At 35.9% G+C, this 21,990-nt stretch overlaps 2 protein-coding genes across 2 annotated transcripts; both read left to right on the forward strand.

The window, feature by feature from the left end:
• The first annotated feature begins 8,361 nt into the window (after positions 1 to 8,361).
• LOC113538433 (leucine-rich repeat-containing protein 15-like) lies at positions 8,362 to 17,088 on the forward strand. The gene is made up of 2 exons (XM_026933496.3): positions 8,362 to 8,498; positions 13,382 to 17,088. Exon 2 carries the CDS (start codon positions 13,388 to 13,390, stop codon positions 14,972 to 14,974), a length of 1,587 nt encoding a protein of 528 aa, XP_026789297.1. The 5' UTR covers positions 8,362 to 8,498; positions 13,382 to 13,387; the 3' UTR covers positions 14,975 to 17,088.
• A 387-nt stretch (positions 17,089 to 17,475) lies between these two features.
• On the forward strand, positions 17,476 to 21,623 carry LOC113538193 (leucine-rich repeat-containing protein 15). Its single transcript, XM_034311017.2, has 2 exons — positions 17,476 to 18,101; positions 18,637 to 21,623. The coding sequence occupies exon 2, from the start codon at positions 18,645 to 18,647 to the stop codon at positions 21,135 to 21,137; it is 2,493 nt and encodes an 830-aa protein (XP_034166908.2). The 5' UTR covers positions 17,476 to 18,101; positions 18,637 to 18,644; the 3' UTR covers positions 21,138 to 21,623.
• The last annotated feature ends 367 nt before the right edge of the window (positions 21,624 to 21,990 follow it).

Below are 21,990 nucleotides of genomic sequence, written 5' to 3' on the forward strand. Positions count from 1 at the left end.
GTCTCAGGAGACTCTGGAAAGCATCACTCTGATATCTCTGCACTCTATACTTAGACATATATATTTATATTATGTTTATACATACATACATATATATATATATATATATATATATATATATAAAAATAACGTATTATGTCACATTAAACTTTTTTATGATTAAAAACACTGTGGGTGATTTATTTGAGTGTGTGGACTGGTCATTGGGTTTGTCACATTCTTTTATGACACAGGGTAGCTTGTTCATTTATTCGCCTTTCGTAACTGCTTAATCCTGGTCATGGTGGAAGTAAGTGTAAGTGCAAGGTTGGAATACAGCCTGGCTCAGAAACTAGTCCATCTCAGGGCATCACATGATGAGAAACTTCATGGCATTATAGACTCCTTCTGTAAATGTTAAATAACCATCTCCTTAAAGATTGTTTCACCATATCAATGATTATATATCTTTCATTGATTTTTATCTGTTGCAGCTGGAACTACTTTTATTTATTATCAGATCTTATTATAGAAATGATAAGATACTAGAATGATTGCATTAATATACACAGATCATCCATAATATTAAAAGCATCTGCCTAATATAGTGTAGGTCCCCCTTGTGCTGTCCACAAGGTATGGACTCCACAAGACCTCTGAAGGTGTGCTGTGGTATCTGGCACCAAGACGTTAGCAGATCCTTTAAGTCCTGTAAGTTGCGAGGTGGGGCATCCATGGATCGGACTTTGTCCAGCACATCCCACAGATGCTCAATCAGATTGAGATCTGGGGAATTTGAAGACCAAGTCAATACCTTGAACTCTTTGTCATGTTCCTCAAACTATTCCTGAACAATTTTTGCAGTGTGGCAGGGCGCATTATCATGCTGAAAGAAGCCACAGGCATTAGGGAATACCGTTGCCATGGTGTACTTGGTCTGCAACAATGTTTAGGTAGGTGGTACGTGTCAAAGTAACATCCACATGAATGCCAGGACCCAAGCTTTCCCATCAGAACATTGTCCAGAGCATCACACTGCCTCCACCGGCTTGCTTTCTACCCATAGTGCAACCTGGTGCCATCTCTTCCCAGAGGCAAGCGACACACACGCACCCAGCCATCTACATGATGTAAAAGAAAACATGATTCATCAGACCAGGCCACCTTCTTCCATTCTATCCATGGTCCAGTTCTGATGCTCATGTGCCCATTGTAGGTGCTTTTGGCGGTGGACAGAGCTCAGCATGGGCATTCTGACCGGTCTACGGTTACACAGCCCCATGCGAAGCAAACTGTGATGTACTTTGTATTCTGACACCTTTCTATCATAGCCAGCATTAACTCTTTTCAGCAATTTGTGCTACAGTAGCTCTTCTGTAGATAGGACTAGATGGGATAGCCTTCACTCCCCATGTGCATCAGTGAGCCTTGGGCGCCCATGACCCTATTTCCGGTTCACCGGTTCTCCTTCCTCAGACCACTTTTGGTAGGTACTAACCACTGCATACCGGAAACACTCCACATCACCTGCCATTTTGGAGATGCTCTGACCCAGTTGTCTAGCCATCACAATTTGGCTCTTTTCAAAGTCACTCAGATCCTTACGCTTTCCCATTTTTCCTGCTTCCAGCACATCAACTTTGAAAACTGACTGTTAATTTGCTGCCTAATATATATCACCCCATGACAGGTGCCACTGTAACAAGGCAATCAGTCTTATTCACTTCACCTGTCGGTGGTTTTAATGTTATGGCTCATCGTTGTGTAAACCTATCATCTGAACTGCAAACAGTACTATTTTCAGCTATGATGGTGAAAATTAATCAACCAATTCTGACCAATCAGTATCAAGCATACAATAGCTCTGTTCACCTACTGCAGTATCCATTAGTGTAAATTAAAGGGTTAAATGCCTAAAGAGGGAAACCACCTTTTCTTTTCATTTATTTATTTATTTATTTTACTTTTTTTCTGGCACCAGTTCTAATTTAATATATATTTTTTTAAATTGGCATTTATAAAATTCTTTTTATTCTAATTGGTTTTCTGCTTCACAATTGTCATAATTTTACTCTGTGTGACTGATAGGCTATGAGGCATTTCATTAACTGTCAGAGCCAGTTAATGAACCTGTGGTGTCATTCCTTCAACAGGCATGTATACCAAAATAGCCAAAAGGCTGTCTTATGCAGCCCTCTTGTGGCGAACATCAAATCTTGCATGTTTTCAAGATTATAATAACATGCTAAGACCTGTGTCATGCGCCGCACTGTGGTGGTTGTGCTGCATTATTTCTTCTCTGTGTGGTGTTATTCACCCGTGGCTGTGTAAAATTGTTCACCTTCTGTTACAGTTCCAAACCTAATCTGGGGCTAGGAACCTCACTTGAGCCTTGTTTAAGGTGGAATGTGTGTATGGCTCTTACACACTCCACAACAACTGAAACTGGTATGATTCAGTGTTTTTATTTGGTTGTTATGTTTTGTTTGTTTTTTTTTTTCCAACATGTGAGTTTTCATATGATTCATTTATTTCTCATGTTATTTTTCCATATGTAGGGCATATGGTTACATATTATTGATCTAATCACAGGTAAAATGTATGTACTTTTCCCATGAACAAATACAATCCTGCAAATTCTTCTTACCATCTAAGTTTAGAGATGTTATTAGCATGAATAGCTGTCAGAGAGAGTGATGGTGCTATGTGTTCATGTAGTGAGAAAATTTCAGCATAACACCAGCGTTCTGCTTTCCCACTGGTGTGTTTTATAGGTTTGTTGTAGCATCATTGATGTTAAATGATGCCACATGACACACAATTGTATGCATAATTGCAGTGTTTTTCCTGTTTCCACTATTGACTAAGAACAGTACAAACAATTTAAGGTTTAAGACATCTTTAGTCAGACTGACTGTTTTTACCACCAGATTGTTAAACTGGCTCTGTACACAACGTGATTTTTGCAAGCAAACAAAAAGAAAAAAGGGGGGAAAAAAGAAAGAAAAGTTTAGGAATTAGCCTAAATAATACCTTTCCACATAGTTTGGTAAAAATTGGTTTTGGTGAAAAAGAGACGTCAAACTAAATTTGGTAGAAAAACCTAGTTTTGTGGTCTGTTTGCTAGAATTCAGACACTGTTCTTAGACCCCCAGATATTTAGGACTTATTATAAACTAGTCTGAATACGGTTTATTCAAGCAATGAATGTGAGTTGGTCAGCAAAGTAGTGATTATAAAGTTGCTTTAGCTGAGTTAACACTATGTGCCTATCTCCCATCTGGGAAGATTTACAATGCTGACTTTGCAAGTATTAGCATCTGTGCATCCAGCATTTTAATTATAAATAGTAAATTGTAATGCCGTTGATGAGTAATGAGTCTAATGGGGAACAGTTTTCCAGTTCACTTCAAGGCCTTTTAGGATTCTTGCTGTGTGTGTGTGTGTGTGTGTGTGTGTGTGTGTGTGTGTGTGTGTGGGACCTTGTTATTGCTTGGCATCCGTTCCATGCCTCACGTATAGTTTTTCTGTGTAGGCTCCAGATCCACAATGACTCTGACCATGATAAAGCAGTTACTGAATGATTAAGGAATGAAAGAATAAAATGTTTGTATGTGCCATTCTCACAACACAGCAAAACACCTCTGATCAGGATTATCCAAGACACCTAAGAGTTATTGCAAGCACCCTTTTATTTCTCTCTCTCCTTGGGAAACTAGTCTGTCTGATGAGCTATATTCAGTTTTAAATCATTTCCATACTGTAAATGCATATGATTGGATAAGCCATAACAGAAGATCTACTAAAGAACCATACTGATTTGTCTTTAGAAAATTAGACTATCTGAACTACAGCCATTTTTTAAAAATTATTTTTCATATTTTTATCGGCTCGATAATGGTATTTTTTCAAGCACTCATTTTGGTCTGCTGAAATACTTGACTGGATCTGCAACTGGACCATGCCCACCATTTGATGACCCTTGATCTAGGTCAGTGTATTTTAAGAAGGTCGGTTTACTGGTTTACAGTTTACTTACAAACGAATGTGGAAGAATAAAACTTAAAATCATAAAGTTGAATGTCTGTATCTATATGAAGTGTAGTGCTTTATTAATGTAGCTGGATTACTAGCAACAAGCTCTGCTTCATACACAATCAGGTAATGCAGCCAAATATAATAGGTACAAAACCTAAAGCATGAGCGTATATAATATATATTACAGTGTATTATTAGTCCCACAGTATTAATAAAGTGTCATGTTAAAGCACATTGGTGCTACAGCTCGAGCCAAATCACGCTTTGTCAATGCTGTTAATATTTTAATACAGCCTGGACCATTCTATCTCCTGCTGAGAAGATTAGGTTGCATGAGTAAAATAAGAAAGATATAAATGACTATACCTCCTGGAATCAAATAAAATAGGGAAATAAGTGAGAAGTTGAAAAATAAGACAGAAATATAAAGTGATTTTTAATTTAATGACTTTGAGACTTTAGGAAATAATACATTTTTTTTAACTCAATCTATAATTGTAACAAATTCTAAGGAGCTGAGGGTAGATATTATTTACAGGGTTAAGATGAGCACAGCATCAGACAGGTCCTACGCTGGAATAGCAGGTCCTACACTGGAAATAATGCTTGAAACTGAAGCTCAGAAATGCACCCATGTACAGAAATGAACAAATGTGGCAAGATTTAGCTGAGTACAGTATCAGATTCGCTGTTCACTGCTTAAGTAGGGCATCCAATTACTGAGCAGAAGTTCAAAACTCAGAAGACTGTGGATGGAAGAGGGTTTACAGAGATGGAAGAGAAGGCAGAGATGTTACAAAAAGCAATTTTTCATTTAATATTTTTGACTGATGCTTTACACCTCACGCTGCATCCGCAAAGCCACCAGCATTGTGGATGACCCCACACACCCCTCTCACACACTCTTCACCCTCCTGCCGTCTGGTAAACGGTACCGGAGCATTCGGGCCCTCACAACCAGACTGTGCAATAATTTCTTCCCTCATGCCATCAGACTCTTCAATACCTAGAACTGGACTGAAGGAAGGAACACACACACACACATACATATACACACATACACACATACACACAACTGAACATCCTCCATGCACATGTTTTGCACATGTTTTATGCTGCTGCTGCTACTATTATGTTTACATAATACAATATCATATGTTTACATTACTTCAGCTATTTATACCAACTCTGTATTATTTGCACTATTGTCACTTAGCCACTTTCAAACAGAACTGCGTACTGGTCGGTGTTGTAGTTATTGTACTGTCTTGTTCTGTCTTGTGCGTCCGCACGTTTGCACTTGTGCACTTTATGTTTAATTTATGTTTAATTTATGTAGTCCCCGTAGCTCTGTGTTGTTCTGTGTCGTCTTATGTAGCACCTTGGTCCTGGAGAAATGTTGTTTCGTTTCACTATGTATTTGTATATGGCTGAAATGACAATAGACTCCACTTGACTTGTCTTGACTTGATTAGATATTATTATTATTATTATTATTATTATTATTATTATTATTCTTTGGAAATTGTGTACAATGAACATCTGTGAGTGATGGAAGCCTGCACTGGCAAAACAGTGTTTCCTGTGAGATTGTGTAAAACACAGATTCTGCCTAATCGCTATTTAATAAGCTACTCCTCAGACCCAGGGGGCTGCTTCAACTCCTCAGATGATAATTATTCCCTTCATGTGTCAGGTGCTACAGAGATAAACTGCTAACGTGCAGTATCACCCACAGGACTGGAATTGAGAACAATTTTTTTTATTGTAGGCTTTACTTTTGACATGATGTTTGCCAAAATATGACCACATAATTGTCGATATTTATTAAGGACAAAAATATTGAACCTCCTAAATGTAGAAGTTATGATGTTAAAGATTCCACACACACTTTAAGAGAATAAGTATTCCATAAAGCAGGGATATTCAACTACAATTTGTGAAGGTCCAGGTACAAAAAAATTCCATTAGTATAATATTATTATAATAAAATTATACAGTTCTTACTGATTATGTTTTGTTTCTGACATTGAGAGAATAAACTCACACTTCTCTGTCTGTTCATCTTTGAACATTCAGTTTTCACAGCTAGTTGACTAAAATCTTCTCAAAAGTTTTTCAGCTCAGCTACAGTATTTTTTCAGTTTGGTCTGCCAAAATAGTTTGCTGGGCCCGCATCTAGACCACCAGTCAATAATCTCTGACATAAAGCATACATAAAATAAATTGATACAAGAATTTTGACAAAAATACTCAAAATAAATGAATTTCTGCAATAATTTCCTTGAATTCTGTCATATCACATTATTTGCCTGTATGTAAATCAGTGTGAATATCAGTATGACATTATTATTATTATTATTATTGTTGTTGTTGTTGTTGTTGTTGTTGATACTGAAGTCAAGTATCAAGTTTCTTGTCATGTGAAGCAAGAAGGAGGAAGTGAAGCAAGCATCGTTTTTCAAAGCTGAACTATGATAGTTGAAATTAAAGGTTTAGGGGATGTCAGTTAAAGTATGTTGAAAACATACATTTTGCATATATTTGCCCATTTTTTGATACCTACGTTTAACAGTCAATAAAATGGCCTGTTCTAAAATCGATATGTGGCATTTTAGATCTTTTTTCCAGGATGAGTGTTACAGTTTCAAGTGTGTCAAGTCACTGTATGAAAATCTAAATCAATAAAATTGTATGATGTTGCAGGGACATTACACTATACCATGAATAGAAACATTTGTCTATTGTGTATTAGTCACAGTTGATAAATTATCAATATTTTTGCTTTTGGAATTCATGCTACCACAAGGAACCAGACACCAATCTCTATTCCAAAAGACCCCCAAAATAAGATAAGACAGCATAAACACTGCCAACACATGCACACACCCACACTCACATAGACGTGCAGGATCCATATGAAGCAACAGAAATACAGACGTCTGTTAAAACATGTGCAGCTTGCAGTCTTCACCCTCCCTGATTGTGTTGTATCATGATAAGGAGAGACAGACTACAGACTGAACAAACATTTTTGCTCTCACTGCATTGCTTTGAATATTCTATAGATTTAAATGAATTAACTATAAAAATCCTCAATCAACAAGTATAAAAAGACAATGTGAACGTGCTTAATGCTAGTCATTACTATATATTCAGTCAACTGCTTAGTCTGCAATCATTCATGAAGTTGGCATTAATTCTCAGCTATATTACTGACTGATTATAGAATGCCATAATGATCTACAGCAGTTGCTATTTATCAGCCTAGGACATTAGAAATTTGCAAAGTCAAATGAAGGACTAGAGAGTTTCAATTTATTCTTAAGCTATTGTACATGAAATTATTTCAAAATACATCAGACATCTTCCAGACAAAGTTCTGTATATGTAAGAAATAAAACATAACAGGGCATGATGTTATTGGAAAATAATCAAGGAAAGCCTTGTGTGAATTACTATTACCACCTCAAAGTTGATAAGTTGAAGAGTTTTATTCCTCATACACCCCAGCAGTTTGCCAACAAGTATATATATATATATATATATATATATATATATATATATATATATATATATATATATATATTATTACTGAATGATGTCACTTTTTTATCCATTTATAGTTATATCTATTGTTGTGGAAATTCTACAAAGCATTGTAGTTCATGTTATTGTTTACCTTAGAGCAGCGTTAAACAGTCATTCTCCTTTTTACTCTAAGATAAAAACTACATTGCAATGTCAGAAAGCACACAATGCACTATCCTTAAGACTGATTGTCACAAAGTGTTGACACTAGAGAGTCTTTCCATAAAAGTTAAATAAATATCTCCTTATAGAAAGCATCATCTATACAATGATTTATCATTATTAAAATGTTGCTTGTATCCATTAATTATTAGCATTCGATTATGTGGAATGTCCTCTGTACAGGTCCATGTGAATGAGCTGTTACTATGGAAATGATAACATATTAGAACAAGTCATAAATATAAACCTGTGATATGAAGTACAATAATATCTAAACATCTTCTGTCAAACAGATTTGAGTATTCGATATCTAAATATATAGAGATATAAATATGTTTATTAACTTGTTTATTAAGTGAATTTGAAGTAAACAGTTGTTGTTTTTTATATTTTTAAGTACAGGAAAAAGTCAAATTCTTCTCTATGGTAATACCACATGCACTACAGATGTGGTAGATAGTGAAAAAGGTGGACAAATGTTGGAGAATCCTTGAAGAATTATCAAGAAGAAGAATGATCCCAATCCTGTGAGAGGGTGGAGTCTTAGAACCCAGTCTGCTACACCAATGTGACGACCTAATGTTAGAAGGAATGACTGGGCGCAGTTTCTGTTTGTTAACTTGAAAGTGAAGCACACATCTAAACTGTTTAAAAGATAAGGGTGGAAACTTAACAGGAGTCAAAAGTGAAAAGAAGACCACATATCTGTGAAAAGTCAACTGCCTAAGGTAAGGTTTCTTTTGGATTCGTGAAGGTAAGCCTACACTGAGCTAAAATAACAGATCATTTACAGAAATTCAGGAACCGTATTGGAATATATTTCAGTTTGAATGTAAACCGGTTATTTCTTTATGCTCTTCTTAAATTCAGTAACTGTTAATGTAAGACATGATTTAGAGGCAATGGGAGTAAAAGAGAGAAATCAAAATTAATGAGGTAAATGCAGTTAAACTCAAAAGAAAGATCAATTAGCAGTAGTTTGATTTTATGTGAATATGTATAAATTTAAACATCTGCCAGTATTATCACACCAGCTGTATATGAAGAGCCATCTGTACCTAGAACCAGATCAAATGCAGAGAAATTATAAACACAGTATCAGTTAATATACATAGTTAATATATATATATATATATATATATATATATATATATATATATATTTTTTTTTTTTTTTATTATAATATACTTAATGTACTTAATATGTATATTTTATTCATATATATATATATAGGTAAATGAATAAAATATACATATTAAATAATAATATTATAAATATTTAACTTACTTATAAATATTATATTTATTAGCTGTATGCCTAGGTTTGGGCACCCCTCACCAAATTACATATTTAGTTGATTTTTGAAGTTAAAAGTAAACACAACCTCGGCAGCAAACTATTAAAAAAAATTACATATTTCTACAAATACTGTAGTTACTTTATATTTGATGAACTTAAAATAAATAAATAAATACATAAATACATTAATTAATTTTTAAAAAAAAACTGTAATTGTGGCACGTGCAACGGTTTGGATACCCTTTCGCGACTTAAATTTGTACTTAGTAACATCCCCTTTGGCAGATGACACAGCTTGCAAACACTTTTTTTGTAGCCAACTAGGAGTCTTTCTATTCTTGTTTACTGAATTTTCAACTGATATTTCTTGCAGAAATCTTCTAGTTTTGTGTTATTTTGGGGGGATTCTTGCATGCACAGCATGTTTAAGATCTACCTGCATATCTTTGGTCTGCCAGGGCCATTCCAAATGTTTCAGCTTGCATTTGTACAGTTGCAAGAAAAGTATAGTTGTGAACCGGTTGGAATTACCAGTGTTTTTGCATTGATTACTCATAAAATGTGGTCTGATCTTCACCTAAGTCACAATTTTAGACAGACACAATTTGACTAAACGAATAACACACATACAGTAGTTTTCAGGTCTTTATCAAGCATATTGAGTAATCTTGGAAAAAGTAAGTGAAAAAAAAAAAAAAGTGAAGTAAGTGTTTCAATTAAGGACTTGAGATTGGAAGTGTGGGTTGTACAGGTTCTTTCGCTTTTGAATAAAGACACACAAAGGCTGGTTACTGACAAATCTGTTCTTCTCAAGAACAATTGATTACTGTGAACCATGCCTTGATCCCATCAACTTACACAGGACCTTAGCAGACATACTGTATAGATGCACAAAGCTGGAAAAGGCTACAAAAGCAATTCTAAAGACCTGAGTTTTCATTAATGCAGAGTAAGACAAATTGTCTACAAAGGGAGGAAATTCAGAATTGCTGCTCTCCCTAGGAGTGGGTGTCCTGCACACCAACACCAAAACCTAATCCCATCTGTGGTGAGGGCTGTTATATTGAGACGATGAACTCAATATATATGGATGAACTGAAAGGTGTAAGGTGGAATGGTCCAAAATTCCTTGTCATCGTTGTGCCAGTCTTATAAGCATCTAGAGGAAACATTTGGTGGAGGTTGTTGCTGATAAAGGAGGATCTGCAAGCAGGGCTGGGAGGGATACTTTAAAAATGTATTCCACTATAGTTACAAAATTTATTTAGTAACATAATCCAAGTATCACAATATGAAAGTAATAAAATCTGATTTGGGAAATCTGACTTTTGGATTACTTCAAGGTCATATATGTAAATAAAGTCAAGAGAAAAGTAATATGAACAACATCAGCAACATCACAAAAGCATTTCAAAGAACAACTTTAGCATTTCAACTGAAGTTATGATGGAAATGAGAAAATATTATTAATTTTCATAATTTTGCAACATGAACTTAGAAGCTTTGTTATACAGTATGTCCTTACTAAACAGGTTATTGTTTGTTTAAAAGTTTGATTCAGCAAAAAAATCCAGTTATTTGTACATTTTGTTCTTACACAATCTACATGTACGTTAGACTATTTCAAAATACATGTGGATCAAGGCTGTGATCTTTCTTCATTTCACTGATCGACCTTAGAGGAAGTTCCCCTTACTGGCTTTTACAGTAGGCATCCTGTGTACCGAGAATGGATGGAGTGGGATGATCATGGGGGGGAGTCAACTTCTACCAAATTACAAGACGTTCCCAGCTAATTCAGCACAGCTGACAACCTTACCCACAACTGTGATCATGCAAACCAGAGAATTTCAAAGCACTAATTAACACTAAATCATTTTATCTAACCTAGCTAACATGATTTCCATGCTTAAATGCTTCTTTAGATTAGATGTCGAGTCCTTCAATAAAGACAGCGTCTTCACAGCTGGAAGGCATAGCTTGTGCTGTACTTTGATGTTGTTGCCATTTTCTTATTTATAAAAATAATTTCAAAATGTCCACGACTGTAATGCATTTTTTTCCAGTGGGCATCATGATAAACAGCCATTTCAATGTATCTCTATAGTAGAATGATTAGAAATAGATGTTATTTGCACATGCATCAAGAAGGTGGCTCACATGAGTCCCGACTGGCAAGAGAGAACCAGAACCATAATCAAGCAGCTGTCTATATTGCGTTATGTCAAAAGATTAATTTCTTTGGTTTTAAATGAAAAAAATTTAATCCTGATAGTATTCCCATTTTTTTATCAAAATGTACCTGTAGTCTGATTATTTTGTTCACTTACTTTGCTGGCTATGATAGAAATGTGTCAGAACACACAGTGCGTCGCAGGCTGCGTATGGGGCTGCGTAACCGCAGACCAGTCAGAGTGCCCATGCTGACCGTCGACAGCCTAAAGGGTCTACAATGGGCACATGAGCATCAGAACTGGACCATGGAGTAATGGAAGAAGGTGGCTTACTTTGATGAATCACGTTTTTTTTTTTTTTTAATACACATCATATGGATGGCCAGGTGCATGTGCGTCGCTTACCTGGGGAAGAGATGGCACCAGGACACACTATGGGAAAAAGGCAAGCCAGTGGAGGCGGTGTGATGCTCTGGGCAATGTTCTGCTGTGAAACCTTGGGTCCTGGAATTCATGTGGCTGTTACTTTGACATGTACCACCTACCTAAACATTGTTGCAGACCAAGTACACCCCTTCATGGCAACGGTATTCCCTAATGGCAGTAGCCTCTTTCAACAGGACAAAACCTTGTCACACTGCAAAAATTGTTCAGGAATAGTTTGAGGAACATGACAAAGAGTTCAAGGTGTTGACTTGGCCTCCAAATTCCCCAGATCTCAATCAGATCAAGCATCTGTGGGATGTACTGGACAAATCAAGTCTGAACCATGGACGCCCCACCTCGCAACTTACAAGACTTAAAGGATCTGCTGCTAACGTCTTGGTGCCAGATACCACAGAACACCTTCAGAGGTCTTGTGGAGTCCATGCCTTAATGGGTCAGAGCTGTTTTGGCAGCACAAGGGGGACCTACACAATATTAGGCAGGTGGTTTTGATGTTATGGCTGATCAGTGTAGATGAAGTTCATTATTGCCCTGCTGTAGAACGAAATCTCTGTTCAGCTTCATTTTCTTGACTGACTGTGTCATAATTGCTTGCAGAATATGCTGATATTTACTAGAATCCATTCTTCCATCAACCTGTTTTGTGTGCCACTGGCTGTCACACAATCCCAAAGGAGAATAGATCCACCCCCATGCTTAACATTTGGCAAGGTGTCCTTTTCATCAAACACTGATCTTTTTTTTTCTCCAAACATACCTTTGGTGATTCTGGCCAGTGGGTTCCATTTTTACTTCATCAGTCCACAACATTTTTACAAAATGCCTCTGGATTATATAGATATCATTTTGCATACATCAGATGTTCAATTTTGTGATGAGGACACAGGGTAGGTTTCCTTCTGATGACTCTTCCATGCAGATCATATTTGTGCAAGCAACATTGCACAGTAGAACAGTGCACCACCACTCCTTTGTCAGCTAAACCTTCCTGCTTATCTTTTTTTTTTTTTTTTTGCTTTGCCTTTCTAACTAGCATACAGGTAGTTCTATCTGTGTTTCCTTGGTCTTCCAGACCATGTCCTGACATCTGACATTTCAGACAGTGAAAGTTGTTAGCTGGAAGGCTTTGATATCTTGTTATAGCCTTCCCCTGCTTTGTGAATGACTTCTTGACCTGCTTAATGAGTACTAATAATTCAATTAAGGCTTAATGAGTTAATTAAGTTCCAAGGCTTTACAACTGGAAGGGTGCCCAAACTTTTGCACATCCCACAATTACTATTTTTTTCTATATTTTAAATTAATCAAATTGAAGTTTACTGTGCATTAACATTTGTTAAAGATATTTTTCGAAAGAGTTTGCTGCAGGGGTTGTGTTTACTTCTTTTCATTTAAAAAAAATCAATAAAACGTAATTTGGCTAGGAGTGCCCAAACTTTGGGATACATCTGTACAGGTACTGAAAAGATACTGATTACATATCATGTGATATTTCTCAGAACTTGTGCTTGCTTAATGGAATTTTGACATGCAACGCTTTTAATTAAACAATATTTAAATAAAAACATGTAACTTGAATGTAATTTTTTTAATGTTTTTGTTTAGCATATAATGTAAAATTTCACACCAAGGAAATATATCAAAATCATGTAATAATCAATCTCTTCAAATTGTTTATTTTTCCCATTCAGAAGACCATGGAGCTGGGGCAGTATATAATTATTGGTATTTGTGCTGTAAATGTGGTTTGGGGATGCCCCCAGCAATGCCACTGCAAAGACAATGCTACTTCTTGCATGGGCTATAGCATTAAAGACTTTCCATCCCCTATTCCATCAACAACAAAGTCTATACACATTTCATATACAAACATATCTTCACTGAAACCTGCTGATTTTGATGCATTTTCTGAAACTCTGACAAAAATCACAATCAATAATTCGAGGATAAATGAGGTACGACGTCACACATTTGACAAGACACACAAACTCACCACTATAGTGTGTTCAGGAACTGAGTTGGTTTCTCTACCAGAGGACTTGTTTCAGAAACTACGCTCTCTCACCTTTCTGATGCTGAGCAACAACAAACTAAATGAACTCCCTCCATCCCTGCTAACATCTCTTCAGTCTCTGAAAATCTTAGACTTAAGCAAAAACAACTTGAGTTCTATTCCAGAGAATGCGTTTCAGGATCTAATTCACTTGGAGAAGCTTATACTGCAGAGAAATGGCATCAGACAATTGCAGAATGGAACTTTCCATGGACTTACCAAGCTTAAAATCTTGTCCCTTCAAAATAACAACCTAAAGGTGATCCCAGGCAATGCATTTGAGGACCTGGTAAATCTGGAGACCTTGCATCTGCAGAACAATGTTATCACATATTTACCAGCAGAACTTTTTGGACATCAGCAGAAGCTCCAGAAACTCTACCTCTCTAATAATCAGTTGTCTTTCCTTCCTGAAGGCATCTTCTTGAAACTCCCTAATCTACAGCGGATCTCACTTTACGACAACCAGCTGCAGAGTCTATCTATTAACACCTTTGGGCCCATGTTACTGCAGGACCTGTGGCTGTATGACAACATGTTAACCCGGCTTGAGGAAAATGTATTTAGCAATTTAACTCATGTGCAACTTCTGGTGCTGACCAGAAACCAGATCTCACATATCTCTCCTGGTGCATTCAATGGATTGAATGAGCTGCAAGAAATTTCTTTGCACACTAATTGCCTGACGAGCCTTGACGAAAGAGTGTTCAGAGGCCTTCCAAAATTGGTCAAAATATCATTGGAAAATAACAAAATTCATTCCATTCCAGAGAAGCTGCTTGATGGTATTCATTACTTATACCAGCTGGAGCTTCAAAACAACTCTCTATCGTCTTTACCAAAGACATTTCTAGACTCATTAACCAACGTTGGCAGTGTGGTGTTAACTGAAAATCCATGGAGATGTGACCATGGCATTGTACCTCTTCAAGACTGGTTAAAGAAATATCCAGATAAAGTAAAAAATGTCACATCTGTTGTGTGCTTTAGTCCGTTAGACTTGAGAAACATCAGTATAATAAACCTTTTCAGTCATCCCCTTCCCACACCCACATTTACACCCTCAGATAACTCAGCAGTACTCTTTGAGAAAGCAGAGCTCATCATTGGTTCACTGGAAATGCATATGATCATCACTGCAGTAGTCTGCACTGTAGCCATTGTTAGTATTATCATCTGTGTTGTCTGCTGGAGGCGGAACAAACAGGACAGTCAAAAAACTGTAATATAATGTAGAGTTACTAAAACAAATGTATGTGGTAACCCCTGGGATGATATCATATAAGATCTTGTATTCAATATAAAATAAGTACTCATTTTAAATTGCTTGTTGCTAATAGCCTTTCCAAAATTTAACACTACTGGAAGGAGTTCAAATGCTTTATAAAATGTAAATGGTTAAATATAACCTTCTCATTTTTATAACAGAATTCTGGGTAAAAATTTGTTTTGTTTAATGTAGATTCTCTACAAACAGTCAAAAAATATCTATAGACTGTTAACAACCTATCAGTTAATTAACTAAAGTAAGAAACTACAGGGCACAAGTTTATGTTTGCTGATGTTAGATATTATATACACACTCTATAGATTACTCTATAGATTTGAAAGGCCAATCAATCATGTCTTTAAAAGAAGACCAACTGACATGTCCCACAACTTGCCATTACAACCACTATGACCATTCCAAAAACTACCACCACATAAGAAACCACTCAGCCTGCAACTACACCATCAACCACTTCCTCTTCTACAACAGACGACAACAGAAAGCCTTACAACAATCACAACTTCAACCACAGTATCCACCACTATAGCAACAACCACACCACCAACTACTCCAACCACAGAACCAACCACTGCATCTACAGCTTTAACCATCTCAGTGAGAACAGTTGCAACTCCAGAGGCCACAACTACTACACACTGTACAACACGCACAATAAGGAAAACAACACCAGCCTCCACAGCCCCAGGACATTTCTCTGTAGTAGTTACTCCAACTCTCAGCATCCCTCTCCTTGCATGTTCTCTGTTTGTTACTGTATGTAGTAGCATATGGAGATGCTATAAAATAAGATCATGCATTTAACATAAAATATGCACTAATTTAAAAGTACTTCTTGACAGTAGCCTTTCACAAAATGGAAAGATTGGCACAGATTTTTTTTATTATTTTTTTAAGGCTTGCTGTGTTTAAACGTGTTTAAAAGTTATTTTTGATTTTATTTTTAATTTCTTTTTTATTTCTTTTTTTTTTTGGTACCTAAGTTCTAGGTACTAGCCAGCTAAGCAGGGTCACTAGTTATTTTAAGTGGAACAACAATTTAATTTGACAAAAGTGCCTGACAGGTTATTAAGTATTTACAAAAAATATATATATTTTATATTTTATTTTACCACAAGTATAAGCAGTAAACTGGAAAAGCCTCAAAATACTGGAAAGTTATTTATCCTAACAAATACATATGAGTCAAAACTTTTTGTAGAAAATTGATTGTGAATATAATTCTTTTCTTACTACCTTGTTACTCTAAATACATAATCAATGATGAGGTATTTTACTTTCTACATTTCTACTTAAAGACTTGTCAGGCATTGTGGTATGATTAAGTTGGTGCTTATTATTGTATTAAAAAAGTTATCTATTTATCATATACAACATATCTATTATGTTTTTGATGTACCTTAGTTAAAGCATAATTGTAGCACTTTCTTATCCAGTTAATACATAGAGCCAAGTTTAAAAAATAAAAGATGTTTGTGCATGCTCCTGATTTAATGATACATACATTATATTTAGTAAAACAAACACACACAAAACATCGATTTTCAAATATTTTTTCAGACAATTAATGGCTGACTGTCAGGGATTAACTGCAAAAACAGAAGCAAGTGTGACAGTCGAAGTCTCCAGAAGAACTGTGCCAGGTTCTCCAAGATGGTTTAACAAAACTTACCAGCCAATTTCCTTATAAAACTGCACAAAATTTACCTGAGACTACTCAGGCATTTTTAAAGACAAAGCCTTGTCACACCAGATGTTGATTTTGTTTAGGTTAAACTGGTTACTGCTCCTTACAGAAGCTTTATTTATGTCGAAAACATTTACTTGTATTCTTTTTAAGGCATCTTTACAGCATTTCTTTACATGTGCCTAAGACTTTTGCATAGTATTGTGTATATATTCGAAGAAAATGAATGCAGTAACATTGCCTTTTCATTTTGTATATGCTTCTTAATACATATAAACTGTGTATATTTCTGTGTGGGTTGTTTATGCTGGTTTGCATGAGTCTATGAAATGGATTAAAGAAACTAACATGCTAATTGTACTGATCCTTATCAATACCCAGGCCTTTCGTCTTATTTCCTCTTCACATTTGATATTGGATGTTATTTTTAGTAAATCTTCTTATCAAAGTGAGAAAGAATACTAGTAATATAACTTTAAATATGGTTTAGTATTATTATTATGTGTCTTATTTTCTCTAATCCTTTTTTTAATTGATCCCAATGGGCAGTAATCAGAGCTGTGGATAAAACAGGGTCCCTCGAACAAACATGCCACCCAAAAGAAGAAGACAACAACAAGATCAACTGCTTTATAAAATGTACATTTTATTTTAGATTTCTACAATATTTAAACACAACCTTCTCATTTTTATAATAGAATTCTGGGTAAAAAAAATTGTTATGCTTAATGTAGATTCTTTACAAACAGTCAAAAAAAATCCATCTATAGACTGTCAACAACCTCTCAGTTAATTATCAACTATATGGCACCAGTTTATGTTTGCTGATGTTAGATATCATATACACACTCTATAGATTACTAACTCCTCCCCTTTTATTTTTACATGTATTTTATCATATACAGGCTATAATCTCAACCATAGTTCTATCACCATTTCAAAGTCAGTTCATGTGGAATCTATTAAAATATTTAATAACATGGTTTGAAAGGTATTGAAACATCATTTGATATGTTGTTGAGAATCAGTTGATAGGCTGCTTCATGACCATTTATAGCTTCCCACCAACAACCCCCTTTACAATGTATGTTCCATGTATAATATAAACATGGCTATGAATAGCAATGTAAAGATTAAATCGTATAATAACAGTATATCTATGAACGGAAATAGAAATAAATGTCATAAATGTTTTCTAAGAAAGAAGTCCAATATGCTACTCTAAGAAAGTGGTTTCTTAATTCCCAGCTCTTATCTCTGAAAACAGAAAATGACCTGCCCACACTTCTTAGGGTGTTCATGTATGCTGGAGCAAGAAGATAAATGCATTACACTGCGGTATGTGCTGACATGAGTCAATATTTTGGAGCAATAGAATATAAGGTAAATATTTTATATATCTTATTAATAGACATGTGATATTTCTATCTTTATGATGATAACTACCATATCAAATAAATACACATATTACTGGGTTAATATTGTGACATTCAAGTGCTTTAACTGGATCCACTTGGATCTGATTTTTAAGTTTATTTTATATTACAAGAACACATAGTATGGGCGGTGCATGGTGCATGCAAAAAAAAAAAAAAAAACGTGAGGTGATGTGAATCTAAAGTTGATCATTTTCACATTACAGCATGTCCTGATGTGCATTATTTGTCTTACCACAGCAATTTGCCAACAAGTACTTTTTTTAATGACCATGTGGTAATTTATTGCTCCATAATTCTGTGGAATGTATGTGAAACAAGTTAGTTCCTATTATCACATGCATCATAACATCTATAGACAGTCATTTCTTCACTATCTCTTGAGGTTAATAAGACAAAAATTGCAGCTTGTTAAAGAGAAACCACAAAGTGCAACATTCTGCATCATTTGACATTCCCATGACCTATTTGTTTATTTGCAGGTATAACCATGACAGTATTCCTGTATTTCTGCGTTCTACTCCATTTCCTAAGCTGCTCTGATGCTCAGAACAATGGGACTAATGAAATTTATGGCAAAGATGTGACAGCAGTTCCAGAAACACTGCAAGCTACAACCACAGAGGTCTTTTTTGTTCAGAGTCAGATTGATATCATACCAAAAGGAGCATTTTCTAAAAACCCTCAACTAGAAAAAATTCATTTTTGGGAAACACCTATATCTTCCATAGAAGAAGGTGCATTTGAAGGTTTAGAACATCTGAATACCCTTGAAATTAAAGGTTCCCAAGTGACATCTCTTCCTGTCGGTGTTTTTAAGAATCTGACCAACCTTCGGAAATTGATTCTGAAATCAAGCAAAATTCAAAGCCTAGAAAAGGAACTGTTTCATGATACCAAGAATCTTGAAATACTCCGATTGCAAGATAACAAGATTTCAACAATTGAAGAGGGAATATTTGATCACTTGGAGAATCTCACAGAGCTTACTCTTGCAAAGAACAATCTTACTTCCATCTCATCTTCCCTTTTTTCAAAACTCAATAAGCTGAAAATATTTAAGTTGTATGAGAACCAGCTGACATCAATGCCTGATGGAATTTTTAATAATAAATCAAATCTGCAGGAAATAGCCATTAATACCAACGGAATCACACGCATACAACCAGATTTGTTTCCAGATAAAAATATCTTGACAACACTGTTATTAGACAATAATCTCTTGACTGAACTTGCACCTGAGATATTTGTGGGTTTCTCCGCACTTAAAAAGTTAACACTGAATCACAATCAGCTCACCGCTCTCCCCCTTCCTCTTTTCAGAGAAACACAAAATATGGCTGAATTATTTCTGAACAACAACAATCTAACATTCTTACCTGCTGGGATTTTTCAGTCACTGAAGAAGCTTAAGAAATTACACCTGTCCTCGAATCAGTTTTCAACTCTTTCTGGAGAGTTTTTTGATGGACTGGAGAAACTTTCTGAGCTCAATCTTCAGAATAATCTCATTGAATCACTGAAGTCTGAAAACTTCACAAACCTACAATCTGTTTCTACTCTCAAACTGGATAACAATAAACTCAGAACAATTCCAAGAGATGTCTTTGATTCTCTGCCAAAACTGAGGAAGGTATATTTGAACGACAATCCATGGCACTGTGACTGTAATCTGCTGTCCATGTACAAGTGGATGAAGAAAAATCCGGAAAAGATAAAGTCTTCTTCTCCAGAGGTTTGTAAGTACCCTGAGGATTTGAAAGGCCAATCGATCACATCTTTAAAAGAAGACCAACTGATATGTCCCACAACTCCAACCATTACAACTGTTCCAACAACTGCCCTAATAAGAACAACTACTAATTCTGTAGCCACTACAAGTACAGCAATAACAACTTCACTGACAACAACACCACTCACCACTCCTTCCCTTGCCCCTACATTAGAAGCCACTCAGCCTACAACTACACCATCAGCCATTTCTTCTTCTACAACCGCTCTTATGACAACCACAGAAATCCTTACAACAACTGCAAGTTCAACTCCAGTGCCCACCACTATAACGACAACACTCACCACTCCTTCCCTTGCCCCTACATTAGAAGCCACTCAGCCTACAACAACTACACCATCAGCCATTTCTTCTTCTACAACTGCTCTTATGACAACCACAGAAATCCTTACAACAATTGCAAGTTCAACTCCAGTACCCACCACTATAACGACAACACTCACCACTCCTTCCCTTGCCCCTACATTAGAAGCCACTCAGCCTACAACTACACCATCAGCCATTTCTTCTTCTACAACCGCTCTTATGACAACCACAGAAATCCTTACATCAACTGCAAGTTCAACTCCAGTGCCCACCACTATAACGACAACACTCACCACTCCTTCCCTTGCCCCTACATTAGAAGCCACTCAGCCTACAACTACACCATCAGCCATTTCTTCTTCTACAACCACTCTTATGACAACCACAGAAATCCTTACATCAACTGCAAGTTCAACTCCAGTGCCCACCACTATAACAACAACCACACCACCAACTACTTCAATCACAGAAGAAACCACTACATCTACAGCTTTAACAACCTCATTTACAACAGTTACCGGTCCGGAGGCCACAACTACTACACTCCGTACTACACTCACAACAGGAAAAACAACACCAGCCTCAACCACACTAAGGAATTTTGCATGTACTAGTTTCTCCATCTCTCAAAATCTATCTTCTGGCATGTTTTCCTCCTCACCAGCAGACAGAGCATCATCATGTAAGGTCTTGATGATTTTCTACACAACAATGTTGGTACTAGAGATCTGCTATACAGTGGTGCTCGCCAAGGTCACATACTCACTGTATTGTTTGTTCCAGGAAAGAGAAAAGCTTTATTGTAATGTCAACCTCATACGCTTCTCCTACACTAAATCTGTTACACTCAGACCACTCCAAGAAACTGAGACTGTGGCTCTATGAGACTGTGGTTGCATACGTATTCACTGGCTTGGACCTTTCCACATTTTGTAGTGTTACAGCCTCAAAATTCATCTAATTGGTATTATATGGGGGTGGGTCAATATAGTTTGTGAGAAAAAAAAAAGTTGTCACCAGGGAACTATCAAAAAAAAAAAAAAGTTTGATAAAAGTTTGATAAAACTTCAATTCTTTTTTTTTTTTTTTGAATTATCAGCTTCACTGTGGGGATGGTGTTCTCATGGTGATGATGTTTTTTTTGTTTTGTTTTTTTCCCATAAAGCCCAGCTTTGTAGAGTGTTGAGGCTATGGTGCTGTGAACAGCTTCTTCCCTCTGAGCTGTGGAATTCTCAATTTCCTTCAGAGTTATCTTTTGCCTCTTGTTTGTCATATTTTGCATTTTTTTATTTGTAATTATGTGAAAAATATTTGAATGTTTGAAAATATTTGAAACATGTGCTTTCAGATTAAAACCAATGAATAACCTAATCTGAATTTCATAATGCATGTATTCATAAATCAAAATACAGGATATCACATCATTCCAGCATAATAAAAACATGATATAACAAAAGCTTATATTTACAGAACATGCTCAGTATGCACACAATTTTCTTCCTTGAATAGATACATCTAAAAATATAAACTTATACATTAAACTTATGATGCCTGACATATGGGACATCATGTAGTATCGTTAATTAGCATGGATGTTTGATATTTTTTAATTTTTAAAATTTTTTATTAGTGACTTGTGGCCAAGTATGGTGACCCATACTCGGAATTTGTGCTCTGCATTTAACTCATCCAAGTGCACATACACACACAGTAGTGAACACACACACACCGTGAACAC

Source organism: Pangasianodon hypophthalmus, chromosome 2 (assembly GCF_027358585.1).
Source record: "Pangasianodon hypophthalmus isolate fPanHyp1 chromosome 2, fPanHyp1.pri, whole genome shotgun sequence".
Taxonomy (NCBI): domain Eukaryota; kingdom Metazoa; phylum Chordata; class Actinopteri; order Siluriformes; family Pangasiidae; genus Pangasianodon; species Pangasianodon hypophthalmus.